We start from the raw sequence: 21,611 nt of genomic DNA, 5'->3' as shown, positions 1-21,611 counted from the left end.
ATACAATCTTTCTTTAACAGTAAATTTCTATTTTCTTTTAAATTTTTATATAATCATATAAATGAAAATATAAAATATAAAAATATGAAAATGTAAAATATAATATAAATATATATGAAAATATAAAATAAAGTCACTATCTTTATTTAAACAACACAGCTCTATAGTTTAGTTACTTTTTTATATTATTTCTGAGTTTTAAACTCTGTTATGAGTCTGAACCACAATGAAACTTTGAATTCTTAAAGTACACTCGTACAAGAAATATGAGAGATTTATCATTATTTTTTAATTATCTCTTCTTCTCTAAAGATAACGTCATATATATTTCCATATATGTTTCCATATATAGCGCGATTTAAAATAGCAGCAGGTTGTCGTCAAATGACATATTATTGACGTTCGAGACGTCACTACGTGTTTACCGGGCTTACACTTCAAAGTGGGACAACCATTGAGATTCAGGCTCTGAATTAATGTCGAATCGTTCGTAATCACTCATGTAGATGCAATACACAAATTAATCTCGAATTTCCCCGAAATCTTTTCGTCGGTGTTGAGACACGGGCAGCACAGTCTCAATTAAAACGCGACGTTTTGCGCGATTTTTCGCGAAGAGAGTAACGCCGTCGGGGTCAACACCCGCGATGAAACCGGCCGGTTGTGTCGTCGCTTTTTATCATGTATTAAAATGATCCGGATTATCGACGCGCGACGTATAAGCTCGGGCGCTGGAGCGCAACGGGAGCGCGTCGTCACGGTTACGTAAGCGACGCGCTCCCGCGATACACGTAGAATATTTGGAGCGCAAAGAGTTAATCCGCAGGGCTGGGAATAATTCCCCGTGTGTAACTCCGATGCCAGGACACGCGGGCGCGGCGCGATCGCCATTCCTTTCGGTTCGACTCTCCGGCTGGTAACCGGCGCGACTATCGTCCGAAGGGGGTGGGCCACGCATTTCGCGAATTACCCGGCCGCGCAAACGCTACCCCATCTTACGATCAGCGTGCTCGCGCGAACTATTACGGGGACTTTAATCCGTTTACGCGAAACGCTTCACCGTTCTGGCCGAGGCGATAGCTTTTAATGCCTGGGAAATGAACGAAACCGGACGGCACCGAATGACCAGCGCTGGCCGCTATTCCGCCATTTCGCCGCGGGCTACGCGAATGAAAAGTTCCGGCCGGCGCAGCCTGTAGTGCAGAGCGGTTCTTGCGGTACATTTTTCGCGGGGCCGGCTCATAAAATTCTACGCGTAATCGCCGTTCACGCGTCAACGCGCATCGGCTGATCCGTTTTTATTTCAGTTTTTGGTCGGGACGATGACCACGCGTGCGCGCAGCGTTGACCGGGGGGCTGCATTATCGCGATCGACGACTTTCTCCCGGCCGGATGTATCGCGGACGGTGACGTTAACGTTTTACAAAGCAACGTGGCGCACAGAAAGCTCCATCATCGTATACTGCACTATCAACCAAAGCGCGCGCGCAAATACCCGCATGTGACACGCACGCATAATAATCGAATAATAATAATAATAAAATATGCCCCGAATCGCGACAAAGCGATATCTGGACACTGAAAAGTCATCGAGCGGCAGCCTGCAATTTTTCATCCATAATCAGATCGCGTTCAGCGCTTTTAACGCGCTGATATGCGGAATAGATTTATTGCGGCGTGCGCGTTGTGCGCGCGGCGTATGCACTTTGCAGAACTCAACGCGATTAGAGCATTAAGCTCGTGTGTTCGAGGTGTACGGTGCACCTACCTATCTACGCTAACACACGTAGCGGCAACGGCGTTTAACGAAATTGCAGCGCGAGCTCTTTCTCCCGCGTACAAGTTGTGTTACATTGCGCAAACGGCTCGTAACGCGTTTTGTTTGCCAACTTTCTTTCTGCCTCTCTCTCTCTCTCTCTCTCTCTCTCTCTCTCTATCTATCTCTCTTCCCTGTCCCTTCTCTCTTTCTCTCTTATCGGTCTGGCCGCTGAGAAACGCGCTTCACTGACGTTCTTATTTCTGTCGGCACACTCACCAAGGCGTGTTGCACGTGTGCGTGAGGGTGAGATACCTGGCGCCCAGCTCGTACAGCATCCTCAGCACCGCCAGACTTGTCCCCACGGCATGGCCACCCTCGACCCCTATCAGGCTCGCTAATCTACCCTCCTTGTGCGCCCTCTCGATACCTGGAACCATACATTACAACTTACTTCGCGTACGCCGGCCCGCCTGCCTGTCGTATTTCACGTGACCTTTATAGTGCGAATCCGGATTTCGCTCGGACCGAGCTCCGTCGTCATTATACAGGCAGTTATAACGGATCCGAATCGCACACGTGGGCCACGTGCGTCCGATAAGTCGGATAAGTGGATATCTTAGACGTGTATAAATCAAAGAGCTACGCGTAAAGGAATAAGCTGATATCAGCCAAATCTCGATGGCCAAATTTCGATGGAATCTCTGATTCGAGCTTGATTAAAGGGCTATCGCTATTGTCATTGCTAAGAGTTGGCTATTACAGCTAAAATGTATTTGCTGTGAAATATAAATTTATTAACTGAGTATTTATTAATTGAGATTAAAAGCGCACATTTATTTGAATAGCTATAAAAGTGTCAGTTATCTCTAAATATTTTATGCATTCTCGGGTATCGTGAATCTCGGGCATTCTCTGTGAGAAAATAATTTTTAATAATTTTTAATTATTAATAATTAACAGAGCTCGTCCCACCGCGTAACGCACTTATTGATTGACCAGTCTTTTTCATTAACTATTGTAGCAGAGTCTATGCAAAATAATACAAAATATTTTTATTCAATTTAATAAGTTCTACTTGTACACCTAAACGAGCATCCAAATCCAAAGAACCTGAATAATTAATAGGTATGTAAAACAACAAGTTTTGTCTCTTCAAATCTTTGTTACATATTTCTTTCATTATCACATAGGAAATATATACAGAATGTGTACCAACGCTCGCGTGTGAGTAGAGCTCATGAAAGTGAACAGTCCTCTACTATTATTGTAAATAACCACAATATTTATTCTTATATATTGATCCACAGTAACAATATTAATCTCGTCATTGTTACAATAGACGAGACGTCGCGTGTGGCAAACGTGTGCCAGGGAAATTATTTCATGTCGCTACGTCGACCCATCCTTGAGTTATAGTAGTTTAAAGTCGTGGTGTCGATACTCGGTTCAGGCTCGAAATTCGCGTTCGTATGACGTTGATACTTATAGCGTGTTCGACTGGCTCTGGGTTAATCGCTCCGAGAGCGATTATTGACGTCATAAGTCTCTACTAGCCAATCATAAAGCTTATAAGTACTTGTTCGACCAAACGTAAGCTGAATAACCCAGAGTGGGTTAATTACCCAGAGCCAGTCGAAAATGCTAATACTCTCGCGTCGGCGCACTATGTTTCATGTTATGACTGGTGCGATCTGTTAAGCTAGCCACACACACTTTTCGTAACAGTAACCGTAAGACGTAACGTAAGAATTGACCAATTACGATCGAGTATTCACAAAAATGGCGACCTTACGATTCGACGATTCTCAACATGATTGGTCAATTCTTACGTTACGTCTTAAGGCCAAATCACACTAGCGATTGGCGATTGACGATTGACAATTAAAGATTAGATTTTAACGAATCAACAAGCTTCAGCCTTGGTTTGCTTTGTTCCAATTGGTCCAAGTTTCAATCTTCAATCGTCAATCATCTATCGCCAATCGTTAGTGTGATTGGCCTTTACGGTTACTGTTACGGAAAGTGTGTGTGGCTAGCTTTAGACGTCACAAACGTTTTGAAGCACTTAAAGAAAAGCCATGATCGGTCCATACGGCGTTTCAAAGCATATGTAGCGTCTAATATATCGCCCCTTTAAAGTGAGGTGAACGACCGCGTGGCCGCAGCGAGCAAATGGGCGGAACATTAAGCTTATCTGAGGCGCGGAGTGGGGGTAGCCGAGTGGTTATGCTGTCGCGTATAACTCAGAGTGACCGGCCGGTAGCAATAACATTCCTGCATTCCATTCACGCGTCGCGAAGTGACTCATCCACAGCTCGCCGCAGCGATAACGCCGAACGATCTAGAACGCGGATCGATAAAATCATTAATAACTCCACTCGTCGACGTCGTAGCAACTTGAAACAAAGATCATTGGAAAGGGAAAATTATCGCGCTTCCGATGGGTGTGAAATCGTCCTTCTGTGAAGTCAGGATCAAATAACGTTATCATGTAAGTACGAAAGACATCGATTAAAGACATTTGTTTGCGTTAAAGCGGACATTGAATTGGATTGCAAACTAACGGAAAATCTTGGTTTGGATTTGTAACCCAAAGCGTCAGTTTTGCGTCAGTTTTGCGTTTTTGATGAGTGTAAAGCGTAATTTAAAAGGGAAAATCAAAATTATACAGTAGAAACTTTTTCATCTAATAGGGCGAACATTTTCTGCTGTAGCATCGCAGTTCAAACAGCTAATATATTCAGTTTCAGCAGCAGCGACATTAGTCGACATTGGTTGCATTTCGTAATATGCATATGCATTTATCTATAGTTGATGTTACATATACTGTAGAAAATGTGCGTATATGCATATTACGGAACGCATATTTGTATCAGAATTTGTAATAACTCCCTTTATTTTTCTATCCTTTTCTCATTCTGTACGAATTTCTCTTGTTTCTCTTCATTAGGTTTTGAATAGGAAAAAAAGTGGTTGATCTGACTAATATTATATTTATTTTTCATTCCAAATATATATATTTTTGGTTACTAACACGAGAATGTTAATAATGGCATGCATATAAGATTATTATCAGTAATCTTGAAGTAACCTTGAACCTTGAAGTAAAATTTCATAGAAAAATGATCGTCTTGATTATAATTTATAGTAATTTTTTTTCTATGTGATCATACGGTTACAAATATCAAACAGGTTTCTCTCAATGTAACATAATTACGCTTTGCGTGATTTTTCCCGAGTGCACAAATTTATTTATCTATCTATCTGAAAACCGGCTTTAACGAGAAGCCGCCAAGTCTCGCGTGGGGCGCGAAGACGAGCTCTCGGTCAAACTCGCGTATATCGCCCGTTAGTTTTCCACGGCCGAATAATCTCGCTTTCGCAAGGCCGCGCACGTATCGCAGCGCGAGTGACGCGCATGAACAAGCGACTAGTAACGGCGGTGTCGCGAAGTTTCGGCGGCGCCAGCGATAAGTAACTCCGATGCTAAGTGGGCCCGAAAGTTGGCGAATTCTCGCTCTTTGCACGACGTGGAAAACCAGCGAGCTTCGCAGGCGAAACGCCGCGGACACGCTCCGGGATCGCCGGAGTGAAAATGCCGCGCGGAATATAACACTTGAGCACGATTTCCGATACTTTCCCGCCTGCATCCCTTTTATTTCGCGCGTGCCACGCGTGTAAACAATGCGAGTGCAAAATTCAATTACGCCACCGTGCCGTGCGACGCGACGCACGCGCCCGCGCTCGTGCGGATTATAATTAAGCGAGCTTATCCGATGTCTCCGATCTTTGGATTAATTAAACCCTTCAAATTGCCTATCGTTATCGAGGATGTCGGACCGCGCGACGGCCGTTAATTACAAAGTGTAAATAAAAGTTAATTAACTGCGCCGACCCGGTCTGGCCTGCGAGCGAGTCGATCGAAGAAAACGCCGGCCGGCGGCGGAGCCTCTTAATCAGCGGGCAATCAGGCATTTTGTCAGCGTTCCGCGAATTCGATTCGCGATGTTTAATCGCTTAATCGAATCCGACGGTGTCGGATCTGGTCGACGGTGTTGGTAAATCCAATTTCGCGGTCTGCGGATTGGATTCGAATACCTCGTTCGGGCTACCGTATGCCGGATGAAGTGTCTCGCAATGTCGTGCAATGTTGCGCATATTTACACCCGCATCACTACTTATGCGTGCTTAATCGGGCGAAAACGCATTTTTCCCGGGCGAATTCTCATCGACCGTCTCTGAGCATCCCTCGACATCTGCGGCACCGCATCGGTGAGCTCGATCGGAAAAGAAAAGAGGGAGAGATAGAGATAAGGGGAGAGGGAGAAGCTTCTCTTATTAAGCGCCCCGGGACAAAAGTCCTCCCAACAGAGGTACATACAATTAACCGAAGATAAATAACAGTTGATGCAGCTATGAGATTTACACAAAGAAGACCGGAGCTATGTAATCCTAGGGGTATATTGCTCATGTGCTTTTTTAGTATTTATCTTAAGAGTTTGTTTTAGTATTTATCTTAATAGTTTGTACAAAAACGCGAAATGGTCTCTTTAGAACATAAATACTTGTTCCTGAATTTCATTAAAGTTAGAGTAATATTACAGATTATTATATTATATTACAGATTATCAGAGTAATATAACAGTTAAGAAATAGAAGAAACTGATTTAGTAATAGCAAAGTAAATTTTCGAGCCTCTTAAAATTTTCTATTGATATTCTCCATGACTAAATAAAATTAAGCGATGTGTTGGAATAAAGTTTCTTGCAAATGTCTGATATACTGTTTCTGATAATAAATGTAATTTTTATTTATAAAATTATTGAAACCGAGCATATGGGCGGTCGAGATAATACTGGCCCATAATTAAAGGCCATCCGGCAGGAGAGTTGTGGAAATCTCTCGCAGAGACTATGGAATTAATCATAGTATACATTTTATATGAGTGTACTAATACAGAATATACTAATACAGAGTATATTAATCAGAATATATATTTTATATATGACCTTCTTTACTCTGCGATGCTGGGCAACTGAATCCGATACCAGAGCAAGATGGCCACGTTGCTGCATATGTTTATATTTTGATTATTAGAAAACAAAATATACGATTAGGGTCGAGGCGGGCGTTAATACATAGAAGGTTGCTTCTATGTTTACACAGTCAATCACAACGATTAGTTGTCTGAGAAGTTGTAACTTTGAAATTCTAAAATCTAGTCCCGGTCTCTCCTATAATAAGAGTAAAAAGTAATGATGATAACGAGATGTCGATAGTGATGTAGATAATAGAAGTAACAAACAAAGAGAGAGAGGGAATGAGGGAGGGAGAGAAGCGGAGAAAGAGGCGTAATTTATCATCCAATTACAAAGAATTCACGGTAGTCAAGCGGAAGTAATACACCTGATACGCCAACGACAGGTTACCGCGCCTCTAAAAATATCGTCGGAGATAATATCGCGAAAGCGGTAACCGGAATACATAATACGACCTGTGTGCCGTATCGTTACAATATACCGGTGTGTATTTTTAATACGTTCATCGTACACCCCCACATATATACACACACGCGCGCGCGCGTCTGCATAAGCGATCGATAATTGAGGAGCTCACGCAGATAGGATCATAACCCGTGGATGTACAGTCTTTTTTCGCACATTGATCGAATTTTGGGATCTCTAATCGAGTTTTATGAGTATGCCCTTTCGCGTTTTTCGTTTTCCTCAAACGTTCTCTTTCTGGAACGTTTTCTCGTTCTCGATCGTTTTTTTCCAACAAATCCGCACGGGTGCACGCGCGCAGTCACGACGTTAACGTAATGCGAGGATCTCGTGTAACTCGTTATGCGAAACTTTTGTGGAAACGTAAACGCATATCTTTTAAATGGGAACACTTTCCACGGCGCTGAACTCGTGTAACGTTGTCGCTAATAAATTATGGCTCCCTGCTGTATTCCACCGAAAGTTTGCGGGAACAGAAGTTCGCAAATACGGTACCGGGCGGTTGGTTCCGGAATTTGCATAATTTTTAAATATACAATCTCGTTTTACGGGACGGCAATACACTACGGGACCTCCTTCCCCGATGAAGTCTCACACACAGACACACACACACACACACACACACACACACACACACATATATCGTAAACTTCCGATTTCGAACATGTCGATTCGAATCACTCGGTCGCACGAGTCCCTCGACTTTCCAACCGATTCCTCGTCCCGGCGGAAAGCTCGACGATGCATTTTCTTCGAGTGCACGTTGGCCCCGCGGCGACCGCGGTAAATCAAAAATACGTCGTAGGTGGTGTCATTTGCCGTGACGCGGCGGCTTTAATTCTTCCCCGCTGACGTGGCCGACGATTACGTTGTATTACGGCTTCTAATGGACGAACGGTCGAAAAAGGAGCGACGCGAATAAAACGCGTGCTGCCGATGGGTTCTGATTTAGTGCGCTCCGCGATTTATACTTTTGCACCCAGCCGCACGTAACGCTGATACATTTGATCCTGCGAGTGTATCGGTTCGCGCGAGTCCTTGCTCGGCACGTATGCGTGTATCTAGAGCGCGGAGGCTGCGCGAGCACTGCTGCATGTGTGTCCTGCATGTATGCGTCTTCGTGTGCGTGGTCGTACGTGCTCCGTACATACACACGCACACACACATACACGGGCGCACACACTGAGAGACCCGAGCGCTTCGATGTTATCGGAGGAGCTACGAGCACGGCGAGCGGCGGGACTCCATGGTTTCAGAACATTCTTCCATTCCTCGCGGAATTTCTCATCTTCCGTGTTCTGGCGGCGCCCTTTCTTCCATCTGGCAGATTGCTTCCCCAAAGTGCTATATTTTGTACTTCCGCGCGAATTCTCTTTCGCGTGCGAGCGCGAGCGACCCCTTCCTTCAGTCGGCGGAGATAACGCGCTACTGATGCCCATGAAATTTGCATGTCCCCGAAAAGACGGGCGTGCGGCTTGCTTTGCGGCGACGCGCGATCCTTCGTCCTTTTATCTCAACACTTACGCAATGCACCGTGAATGCGAAATAGCGACAGTCGAAGCTGCGCGACAAGAGGCACGAGTGAAGAATGCGCCGCGCGTTCGTAAAAGCGCGCTGCACGTGCGATCCTCTCTCCTTTTGCGCACCGGGGGAAACGCGCCGACCTGTGAACGGTCGTTTGAAGGAGAGTGAAAGAGAGAGGAAGGAAGAAAGAGGAACCACAGACAAGTCCTCGTTCTCGAGGACTTGATTACAAGTGTCGGAGGAACAACGGTATGCGACATTCTGCTCCTCGGGCGTGCGATTCCCCGATGATATACGCTCGATATTCCAAAACATCCGCGCGGCGAAAAACAGCGCGACGGGCGTCCGCGCGTTGTCTGAAAATACCTTGGCCTTTTAATCAGCGGCGAAAAAGTCGCGACCGCGGGGGAAATTCGGGGGAAACAGGCTGTCGGCTTGGTACAATCAGCTGTCCGTATGTATGAACGTACGTATGCGTATTTTATGTTCATTTACATATGCATGCGAGCGAACGAACGGCTGTTGCTGCTGCTGCTCTGCAGTCGTCGACGTCCGGAGTTATCGAACCGCCGGAGGGGAGGGGGGGAGGTGGCACCGGACCGACATTTTTCCATTCCGGTTGGAATTTACCACCCGGCGCATCTTCTTCGTGTTCCATCATCTTCCCATCGGATTTGCGTTACGCTTAGACAGCGGCGCACCGTGACAGAGCGGGACGGCGAAATCCAACGACAAATATTTGCTCGGCAAATACAGGAGTGTTTTCTAGGAATTCGTGACGCGTGCGCGCTCTCGCAAAATACGATGCATTAAAAATAATAGAGGGAAATAGACGCGTAAAACCGCGACGGCAAGCGCAGACAGCGGAGGACAGCTTCATGCGCGAATTGGAGATTCTGTACATACACTTCCTCTCCTCATCTTCTCTCATCGAAACAGAGTTCGGTACGTTTTGTCGCGCTATTCAGGAATTTGCGAAATATTTTCTGCACCATTGAACGCTGCCCGACTCGTATTTCATAAAATAGTCACCAAATCCACCCGAATCTTGTGCTCGCGCTGTTGATTTCCTCAAGTGACTGCCCCATCGACAGTTTAAAAATGCGACGGAGGTTTAGTCGTGATATTGCTAATCTTATGCGTCGTCTACAATGGCAGTAGGAGTAGTAGAAATAAGCAGTAAGATAATAATAATAAGTAAGATAATAAGAAATAAGTAAGAAATAAGCAGTAAGCAAATTGACCAATTCCATTCTCACGATTCAAGAATAATCGATTGTGATTGGTCCATTTACTTACTGCTCATTCAAGGCCGTCACACACAAAATTCCGTAAGAACTTAAAACGTAAGCGTAAAGAAATCGACCAATCCCAATCGAGTATTCGGCTCTTCGTAATAATGGAGGGGTTACGAAGAGCCGAGTGCTCGATTGGGATTGGTCGATTTCTTTACGCTTACGTTTTAAGTTCTTACGGAATTTTGTGTGTGATGGCCTTTGTTACTATTACTCCTACTGCCACATTGTAGACGACGCATTACACGCAGCCGGAATACTTGCTCCATTGGCGCGCTTGCGCGCTGCACTTTCTGCCTACGTAACGCGCGTTCGCGGCGGAAGAGTCAACAGTTACGTCTGCCATAATATTAATCTCGACAAACTTCTCACCGCAACGGTAAATACATCTTTGATCGGGAGTGCATGCGTCAAATGGAAGTTAGTCGATAAAGCGACGCTATTTACTGCGACTGTCGTTCTTTTTCTCGTTTTCGCGACGTCGCAGGTTCATCACGGTACACTGTGCCGTTGCCTTTTCCTGCCCTTTTCTCGATCCACTGATTTTTCCACGCTCGGAGGGAAACCCGCTCAAGTTCCGCGCTTACAGCCCTTAGGTAATGCTTGTTACATCCAAACGTCAGAATTACGATGCAGTTGCAAAAGTATAGTTGAAATATCTTCACGGGGCGGTTTCCTCCTCGACGTTTAATTTGCTGTATTGTCAAATTGAGGAGAACGACTTTTCATTGAGTTTCCGTCATCGTTTGGAAAATAAATTTAATAACTTTGTGATCACCCGATGGATTTTAAGCAAAGCAACATTTTTTTGGCTTCTCTCTCTTTCTCTGTCTCACTTTCTCTCTGAAAGTGTCAATATCACTGCTCGAGTGAATTAATAAAAACAAAAAAGGAAGACCAGATAGAAAAACAAGAAAGGAAAAGTAACAAATCCGTAGCAACTTGATCCATTGTTGTTGACGTGATGAATATGGAGCAATTTGGCGTGTATGGATCCATGTTGCGAATATAGTCCGCGAGAAATACACAATCAAAATGTTATTGATGCGATAGCGTTGCGTCGTGCTTTTCCGCGCGCCGATGATCGCCGAACCATCGTAACTCTCAGATCTGTGTCAGCAGATTAATAGATTTATTCCGCGCGTAGAGACTGTCTTTCGCCAGGCTCGATGCGTGTTTGTGTAGAAGAATAAGAAGAAGAAGTACCATCTTTCTCCCACGTAAGAATCTTGTTGCTGAAAATAGAGGATATTTCCGATACCGAGGAAGTGCTTCCGCAGGATCGATCTTATTACTCTCTCGCCGCTTTCTTCTTTTTCGTCTAATCCTTTTGTGGGATCTCGCACCTGGGGGACTCGACTATTCACGCCGGATAGTCCCGCCGGAATGGATTTGATGGGGTCGAAAACTGGGAACGCTTCTTACGTTGAAGGAGCGATTGCTCGTTTCCCGAGACCTGTCGTCGCGCTTCTAAAGTGCAGTCTAAATTTTTGAAAGGAAGTTCGCGGCGCGAAGTTGACAGAAGGAAGCGACGCGAGAGACGAGGCGACGAACGAACGAACGGACGAACAGACAGGCGAACGGAGAGCGACGATCCTCGTCGTCCTGGTCGTCTTGACGTCGCGCCAAGAAACTCCGAGTACGTGAAGGACTCATGCGAGAAACAGATAATGTGTGATTCGACAGTGAAAAGGACGATAGGTGAAACGGACCGATTTCGGCTTAAATTGTATAACGTAAGTTATACGATGTAACCTTACGCTTTTTGGCTAAGTAGCATTTTTTCTATCTAAATCTATGAGAAAGTGGTGGGAATTTGCTTTAAAGGAATCGAAATAAATAACTTTTCACAGCCGTTCGGGTTAGTAACGATTTTGTTCTAGTTATCTAATTATCTGTATTACATAGTTTAGTTGTATAACTTTTCTTTGAATTCAAGAAAACCGAAAATCAAGGAAACACTTGAAAATGAAATGCTGAATAATTAACACAGTGGAGTTAATATGGTATAAAAATTAAAGAAAAAATAGTCAATTTTCTCATTGAAAGAATCTTAAGTTCCATTAGATGCGCATCTACATACAATGTGCAGTTTAAAAGATGTCAAAATAGTTGAAAGTGGACTCTCCATTCTAGAGGCTCTATTAAAAACTTCTTATAAGGAAATTTAGCATTTCTCAAGTATTTTTTTAGTTTTTAGTGACGAAAAAGTTATCTCGAGTCGAAATTTTGACTCTATGTTGAACTTTGAATTCTACACTGCAGTAGGAGCTAATATAGCAAAATAGATTTAATTTTACTGATATAATTTAGTCCTACTTTGACCCTGATGATGTTTGAAATTTCCGCTTTCGCTTTCTTTGGTGTCAAAGAAGGTTGTATAATAGTAGGATCTTAGGAAGCAAAGTATTGAAGCTTTAGCTCCTACATAGAATATATGTATTTTATAGAAATATTAAAAAAAATTTAATAAATAACGAAACAGAAACGTTAAATAGTATACAAAATATATATTTTGTTTTATTTGTTGCATATATTTCAAACATCATCAGGGTCAAAGTAGGCATAAATTATATCATTAGAATTAAACCTACTTTGCTATCTTGCTCCTGCTGCGGTGTAGAATTCAAAGTTCAACTTAGGGTCAAAATTTCGACTCGGAAATGAGTGTCAATATCGATAAAATAGGTTTCATCTAGGTTGTAGGTTATCTAAGTAGGTTTGAACTATTTTTAAGAACGTCAAAGTAGTGTCAAAATTTTGACAAGGGAGTTAAAGGTTCAAAAGAGAAGTTAATGAGTATCAATATCGTCAAAGTAGGTTTTACCTAGGCTAAAAACCGTCTAATTAGGTGCAAACCTTAAGAGCGTCAAAGTAGCATCAAAATTTCGACTCGGGGTAAAACTAAACTATAATACAAATAATGATTAAATAATTGAGACTAATCGAATTATTATTAAAAGTGACGAGTATTGTAACTCTTTTAAAGCAAACTTTGAGCGCTTTTTCACGGGTTTGGGGACGGATAAAAATGCTCAGTGAGCAAAAGAACATAAGATTACATGTACAAATAACGTTATACTTTTGAGGTCAAAACCGACCCATTTTACTCAGTTCTTGAATACTGTCTAGCGATCCGTCGCTTTTAGACACTGGAGCAGCAGCAGTAACGAGCACGTGCTGCGGACGACACATTTCGTGCTCGCGAGGGTGGGTTGGAAGACCGACGTTTCAGCTATGCTTTTATTCTCGCGAACATCCATCAACACGCGAAAAATGCGAGACGCGGAGATTACGCGGAGGAGGTTGGCGGACTGGGATAACAACCGGGGAAAAATTTTCATAGAAGGGATCTGGAAATCTGTTTGCTCGGACGGGCGAGCCGAGCCTACCGTCGCCCGCGGACTTTGTCTCCGCGCGTTGGCTTTAAAATATCGCCGGGTCTGCAGAGGGGGACGGATTGATATAGCGTGCAATTATGCAAGATTGATCCAGTGCCGAGTAACGCATTAATCTTCGGGTGAAACTGGGATTATCAAGTAATATGGCTGGCATTAAAGGGTTAAGTGGAATATTCATTGTAATCCGAGGTGAATAAATTCCCGCTGGTCGAATGAAAAATAGCGGACGTTTCAAATTGATGGCCTTCGAAAGTTTCGCCGCGGACCACGCGGTACTTTTTCCCGGAGAGGGAGAGGAAGATAGAAAGAAAGAGAGAGAGAGAGAGAGAGAGGAAAAGCGCGCGCGGAGAGACGTCGATATACGTGTGGGTGTACGATCGAAAGTATTTGAAGTATTGTGCCGAAGTTTCACGATTTACCGCGACTGGCCGTGCGCCAAATGTATCGGCACGAATTTTCATTCTTGCGAGAAGACGAAAGTTCACCGTGGAGCCGCGCGATTTTAGTGTCTCGGCTAATATTTCGTACATTCTCGCGAAAGCGCGGCCAAGAGCGCGTACCTTCCGCTGTAGTGACGAGGACCATGTTCTCGGGATGCTTGTTGACCAATCGACGAATAAGGTCTATTTGTTCCAGGGCCAGCTGCACTGAGTCGAGATGCTGCGACGAGCAGGGTACGTACGCGGACCAGAACTGCAACACAGAGAGAGAAGCGAGTATTACGGTGAGTCCCAGCACATTTGTTAATTTTGCATACGTTTTGCTTAGCTGACAATAGCATAGAAAATTTCTTAGGATCTAATTGGAATCCAGTTTAATTTTCCTGGATAATTATGGATTAGATGTGTAATATTTCAATTAAATGATTCTAAATAGGGAAAAATCCAAATATTTCTTCCGGTCTTTATTTTACGGTAGAATTGGATGAAATATATTGACTTCCAAAGTAATTTCATTATTTAGTGAAATACTGATTTTAAAAGTATTTTATTTTTCGATTTTTTATTCTATCGAATATATAATATATATATATATATATATATATATATATATATATATATATAATAATTGATATATATTATTGAATATATATAATAATTGATGTAAAAATATTATTACTATATAAAGTGTCCCATTTTAGACACAGGCCAGCCGAATATTTCAAACATATATATAAATTTATGCGCGCATCATTGTTGATGGAAATTAACGAAGTTGCATTTTTATTGCTAGATAACTCTTAAACTGTTGAACTTAGGTCGTGCACATCTTGGGGATTTTTTACACAGAATTGAACGATTGAATCTGCTACAAAAAGTATCACTTTTTATTAAAAAGAATAAGGTTGATCTCAAAATGACTTTAGTAAATGATCATAGTTAAATATTTAAAATCACCGTCTTCCCTCCTAAAAAAAGAAATCTTATAAATTTCATCTGAAACGTCTGTCGGACTCAATTTTCTAGATATACGGCTGGCCCGTTGAAAATGGGATATATATCTCGACATATTTGTCTTAAGCTGCGCACAACAAACTAATGTAAATGAAATCGACCGCCATTTTGTTATTACAACATCACAGAAATTCATTATCAATGAACTCTATCAGATTCATCATTATGTTAATTACACGAGAGACGCATTACCAACGCGTCGTGAAGCCAAAATCGATATAAAAAAAACGGCACGATTTATCGCGAGGGATTACCCATTCAATATTGGCGCGCGGGCGAGGTTACTCGCGTTTAAAACGCGATAACGTTTAATCGCATTCGTATTCTAATTACGGGAAATTTCTGACACACATAATACTCCGGCTTTAATCCGGCATCTGATAACGCTAGGAATAATTAAATGCATATTACGATAGTCTACAAACACGGGGCGATTTGCATTTTAAATAACCGGCTATCGCACTGCCGATCGTAAATAACGGAGACTCTAAGAGTCCCCCGTCGCGATGCATTCAAAGCGAGAATACCACCCCGACCGCTCTTCCGCGGAATAATTTGGCCGAATGCCCTCTCACTTAAGGTTACGTCACGACATGTTGCACGGCATGTACCTGCGTTACAAAATAACTACCAGCGTCTTCGGAAAAAGATGCACGCGATGTGAGAGAACCGCGCGATTTCCCCCTCCCACCCCTCTTCTCTCTCTCTGCCTTTTTAGCGGTCACGCAAGGGCGTCCCGCGCGATGCAATTAGCTCTCTTGCGCTCGTTATGATGTCCGTTTGATGTAACTCGGGTCTTGCGCGCGTCCCCCGGTTGTTCACAGCGGCGATCCTCCCTTCCGTCGTGTTTTCGCCTCGCTCTCACGACGCCTCCCTTCCCCGTCTTTCTTTTTCCCCGCTGTCTCTCTTCCGAAGGAAACGAGAAAACGTGATTAAGGTGAGTTAATAAATTCCTAGCGAAGAGAGAGAGAGAGAGAGAGAGAGAGAGGGGGGAGAAAGAGAGGAGAGAGAGAGAGAGAGAGAGAGGGAGGGGGAGAGAGAGGGGGAGAGAGAGAGGAGAGAGAGAGAGAGAGAGGGGGAGGAAGAGAGAGAAGTGGCTGATCCCGTCGGACGATGGCACCGTCGGAACTAGGAAATGAGAAACATTAAGCTTTCGCGCCCCCGTCGGAACGGCGGGACGGTGTCTTACTTTAGCTACGAATTTTCCGCATTATGCACAAGTGCGCGCACGGCCCGACCGGCGACGGCGGTGGCGTGGCGTGGCGCGCGCGAAAAGTTTTATTTAACAATGCGGACGGAGAATTTATGCCCGAAGCGTGAGGCTGCCGTCGCGGCGGCCGTAAATCAACGTACGAAGGGGCCGTGCGATGGTATATCCGGTTTTTCTTGTCTCCCTGGGACGCCACTCTTCGGCGATGGTGCTCGCTCGACGGGAGTCGCGCTTGGCGGGAGGTGCGAGCGCGTCGTTAATAGCGACGACTTTAATCACCCGCGTCGGCCCCCGAACCGTAATTAGCTTCGGAACGTCTGTATCTCGAGTGGTTCAGCGGCTTTCGCGGCGCGACGGCTAATTGCGACACGCAAATAATTCAACGGCACCGGCGCGCCGGGCGGCCCGCCTACCCTCGCGGCTTAAAGTCGCGAGAGACGCGGCGAAACGTCGGCGGAAACCTTTAACTTGTAATTACTCTTGTATAACTACTTGGATAACTAGTCGCGCGCGCGCGCGCGCGCGGAGGTACCGTCGAAAAGAAACTCGCGGTCGCGACGTCGTCGTGTCGTATTCATTTGACGAGCGCGTTTGCAGCCCTGAGTCATCAAGTTTTGGCTCCACATTAACCCTGCAAATTCCGTCCAACGTGAGGGACGAAAGGAGAATCTTTTGAGATGTGACATATTACGTACTGCTGGCTTAAACTACCCGATATTGCCCGGATGTTTTGTATCTAGAACATCTAAACTTAAATTATTCGCAAGGGGATGAAATCAAGCGGTTATTCAGATATCACGGTAGTCTATATTTTTTGTAGGATCCTAGAGATTAATTGTGCAAAATTTGATTCAGATCGATTAAAGGGGTTTAGGAATTAATAAGGAACATACAGACAGACATTCTATTTTACATACATAGATTTTAATGTTATTTATAATTGTGTGTGTTTGTCGATAACATCTGAATATTTTATTTGCACTTAATCTTTAGCCTTCATTTCAATAAGCAATCTATTAATTATGTAACGTACTCAAGTGCAAATAGAGCTTTGGGATAAACAAATATGAAATAATTAATATAGGTGCATGTACAATGGGGCTAATGGGAAACAAATCACAGAAACCAATCACAAGTTTTCTCTTTTTATAATTTGTTTCTTACTATTTTTTATTGACGGTGAGACTTTTAGGATAGGATTCGATAGGATTTAATAGTCTTTTGATAGGGCTTGATAAGCTTTTGATAAAATTTGAAAATTCAAAATGTGTGAGAAATAGTTGTAAGGAGCGAGCATTATTAAAGACGCAAAAAAGAAGATCAACACTTGCAAGAGTTACTACAGATTTTCAATTTCTACTCGGGGCATCTTTGGTAAATATCGCACGTATAACTGTTTTGAACGGTCGTTTGGAATATTCGTGTTTAGAAGACGTTGTTTGTTGTCGTATGTGCGCGCAATTCATACGTGAACAACGACGGTTAGTGACAGGTGACTTTTCCCTTTCTGCTGATTGTTTTGATTCTCTCGTACGTCGCGCTCTTTCCCGCGACCGAGTCATTGTGTCTCGAGCCGGTCAACGAGACACACGTCGCGACGCGCAATACGTGTATCGCCACACCGTTTACAATTTCCGTTAAATAAAATATTTCGCAGACTTTTGAGACATTTAATCGGACTCTCATCGACGTCGCGTCAACTGGCATTCGTTTCTTCGATCGAATTCGTATCCACGCGAGTGTCAGTGTTAATGCTACGTTGGAGTACCTGGACTAGCGAGGAGCACGTGGCAGGCAGCGATACATCGGATATATTTCCAGGTATGGTCAATTATGCATTATAATTTACTCTGGTAATAAGAAGATACTCCCCGAGTAGAAATGCTCTCAGTGCAATCAGTGTGTATTCTTCACTGAAATGTTATAGTTATAATCGGTGGTTCAATTATAAGTGCAATCTCGAAATTATAAGGAAAATCTCGCTGAAAGGAACAGTTAATAACGGTTATTCTTTTATAGTTGGTGCACTTTACGAACATAGACAGTGTTGTTATATGCGCATGAAAGCCATTAATTCTATCGTCATAAACGCAGAAACTGGGATTTGATATACAAGAATTTTATTAAAATATAACTAATTATATATCTAATATAATATATTAGAGATTTTTGTTAACTATAGATTTTCTACTCAAATCTTACTTCCATTAGTGAAAATCAGTGAGAAATAAGACTGAGCAGTGAAGTGGGAGTATTTTCACTGAAAATCAATGAATAATTCGTGTGAAATTGTTTTTTATTAGTGAAATTGTTTTTTACTGATTCAATCAGAGTCATTTTTATTGACTTACTTTAGAAGAATGTAGGTCAATATTCATGGTCCATCATTATTTGGCAAATAGTCGTTTCATGAATTTCTGATTATCAATTTATACTATAAACAGTCTGTAAACAACCAAGTAATGACTGAATACGATTTTGCATGTACATAATTCACAGCTATGAATGCTTATAATCTTATGTAAATCGCAATTGTTGATTTTATATATGTCTAAGAATGCCTTATATATATATATATATATATATATATATATATATATATATATATATATATATATGTCTTATATATTTGCATTCCCAATAATACTGATTTACACGTTTATAAATGCTACTTGATCGCATGTCCCATCAGAAATTCTCCAACGTTTTTTAATCGCGCGGTTCTCCATTGTTTCTTCAGGTTCAACAGTAAAAAATTTGCAGGATTAACATAGAACCAAAATATTGACTCTGTGCTAGGCGTGGCGCGACATCTCTCGTCGAATATATCTCGCTCACTCAGTTTATCGAAACACTATCGACAAACAAAATCATACTCGCTCCTGATAGCTATCTTGGTAATCTTTCTTTTTCGTGATGCGGATGAAAATGTAGCGGCGAAATGTCGACAGGTCCTGTCCCGCGTTGGTTTGAAATCGCATTCGCGTTATCGATAATCTCGACTCCCGGATCTCTCAATTTCAAACGTCACGACGGGAGAAATGTTGATTATGAACAGAGCCGTGCCGTAATCTGGCATCGGTGAAAATGCAAGGATATTAAGCGAAATATACTGACGTCTCTGTATTAGCGCACAATCGCCGTTTCCTCGGGAAGTACTGCGGGGAAGCCGTTACTGCGGCATTTTAGGTCAGACAGGTTCACAGAAGCCTGTCTCGGTACGCGTGTATGTACGTGTGGATATGTCCGCGCGTACACTCTGTGTATGTGCATGTGTGAGCGGGAGTGCGCGAAGTTCTTTTCCCTTCCGCGCACAGCCTCGCGCAAGAACGAGCAGTAGTCACGGTGAGTTTTAGGTCAGACGTTCGTAAAAATACTCTTCTCTCTCTTCCTCTCTCTCTCTCTCTCTCTCTCTCTCTCTCTCTCTCTCTCTCTCTCTCTCTGTCCGCGTAGAACGTGTCGCGTCTGCGATTCTACTTAAAGGCGAGCTGTGGTTGTAAGAGCGGCTCTCTCTCCTCTCTTCTCGGCCGGTGGCGCCGAGCTGCGTTTTGCAATGCCGAGCAATTTTGTGGCTGTACACGAAGCGAGCCGCTATTAAGACGGCCGTTCTAACTTAACTCGAGGAGACCATTTCGCGGAGAGCCGCGAACGTGAAAATCGATCTCAAAGATCCTTCTTCGTCGCGTTACTTTAACACCGCCTCGGCCGCGTAAATCTCAGGGGTGCCGTGACACATACCGCTCGCGCGATTATTCCATTTTGCAAACTCTCGTATACGATCACCGTCAAGCTCGAGTCGATTATCTATCAAGTGTGTGTGAATTTTAGCAGAATATCCAGGTCATATTAAATCTGAATAATACTTTGCACAGTTGGAAACTTTAATACAACACAGCGAAAATGATATTATTCCGTTACGCGCGTAACGAGTAAGACGCTGTTTACTATAAATGTTGCGAAGTCCATTATGACGGTGAAATTATACAGAAAACAATTTTAATGTAAAATATATAATACCGCGTATTCTTACCGCTTTCCCAACTTTTAACAAGCGCTAATATCTCGAGACTTCCCAAGAATTTCAACATTTTCAAGATTCTCCACGGGCTTTCAAAGTAATTAAGACCATTGAGTCTTCCAAGATTTCTAAGATTTTTGACGACGAGATAATTTGATCGACGAGATAATTCTTCAGTCTATTAGTGCGTCTATTAGTCTTTATCTTATTAACTATATAACAGTTAATGAACCGTACTCGCTGCACATTGTACAAATGTTAATATGGCAAAGCGATAATGGCGAGAAATTGGAGAAATTAAGCGATTTGCGGGATTCATGGCGATTTTATTGCCGTTAAAAGTTTCCGTCTATACTCGCTATCCTCGATACGCGCGAGGCAATTGCATTTTTATTGCTACCAATCTAGTCTATCGGGCGCGAAGACGTATAACGAAAAAAACATCCGCAAAATAATAGAAATTCGATTTGCTCGCGGTCGCCGGCAAAAAATAAAGGCCGTGCGTTCCGCCGTTGCACGCGGTTCCATCTTTCGCCCGTCTCTTCGTGTTGCACCTAAAATTTCGAAACAAGTGCGCGAGGGCGCCCGGGAACGTAAATTTCCTGCTTCTTGCAAATTGCTTCTCTCGCCGGCTCGAAGTTACACCGAAAGTGTAACACGAATTCCCACCGCCAGAGCTCACCCTCCCACGCGATAAATCGGTGGAGCTTCGGCTCATCTCAAGTTGGAATGCACTTTCGTGATTTGTGATGTGCCGGAAGTGCCGAAGGTCTCACGGGTCGACAGCCTGAAGGTTCCGAACGAGAGTAAGTACTTGTCGATCGTACTCTACGGATTTTACGTCGCGTTAACGTAGCACAGCTGTGTACTGTGAGCTTATAATATTCCTAGTCGAAATTTGGATTTTACTCTTTCGACCTCAATATTCCACTGGACACTTACGCTGACACTCTATGCTTATACTGAAGTATACACTTTTAACACTTTTTGAGATATTTTGTACGTTTTCGGCAGGACTTCATGTGTATTAAATAAACACTGACCCTTCAGAACGTACGAAGTGTTGGAAAATTCAAATCGAAAGTAGGGCTATAATTTCGACTCGAGATCCCGCGCGGGCGTAGTTTCCCTTTCTGTTTTCCACGTTAATACAAAAATTGCTTTTATTCTGTCCGTTTCGCCGCGCATGTACGACGTATCGACAAGGCGACGGTCGCGCGAAAGCATCGTTTGCACTACTACGATCCGTATGTCCGTGTCGAAATGTTACGTAAGATCCGCGTAAGTCGATGGCACGCGATCAATGGTGAGTAACCTTCCACGGTGGATACCGTCAGCTCGTCTGAATTAACCAGGACAGTGATAGATCGAGGCAGAACTCGGTTTGGTTGCTGTATACATTCGGTATACCGTGTATGCGTTATGTATACGTTATATGGATACGTG

The 21,611-nt window shown here is 43.3% G+C and overlaps 1 protein-coding gene across 1 annotated transcript in view; it reads right to left on the bottom strand.

Moving 5' to 3' along the window:
• LOC116840806 (dipeptidase 1-like) overlaps nucleotides 1-21,611 on the bottom strand; it is a 125,301-nt gene that overhangs the window by 66,155 nt on the left and 37,535 nt on the right. Inside the window, exons 4-5 of the mRNA XM_032808015.1 lie at nucleotides 14,044-14,176; nucleotides 2,036-2,186 (exon numbers count right to left, since the gene is read on the bottom strand). Coding sequence (XP_032663906.1) covers nucleotides 2,036-2,186; nucleotides 14,044-14,176 — 284 coding nt within the window. The remainder of the gene's footprint in view (nucleotides 1-2,035; nucleotides 2,187-14,043; nucleotides 14,177-21,611) is intronic.

The sequence above is a fragment of the Odontomachus brunneus genome, unplaced genomic scaffold (assembly GCF_010583005.1).
Source record: "Odontomachus brunneus isolate Ranch 3 - 2012 unplaced genomic scaffold, Obru_v1 Obru_scaffold_012, whole genome shotgun sequence".
Classification (NCBI taxonomy): domain Eukaryota; kingdom Metazoa; phylum Arthropoda; class Insecta; order Hymenoptera; family Formicidae; genus Odontomachus; species Odontomachus brunneus.
Note: the sequence above shows the minus strand (reverse complement) of the source record. Positions and strands in the feature narration are given on the sequence as shown.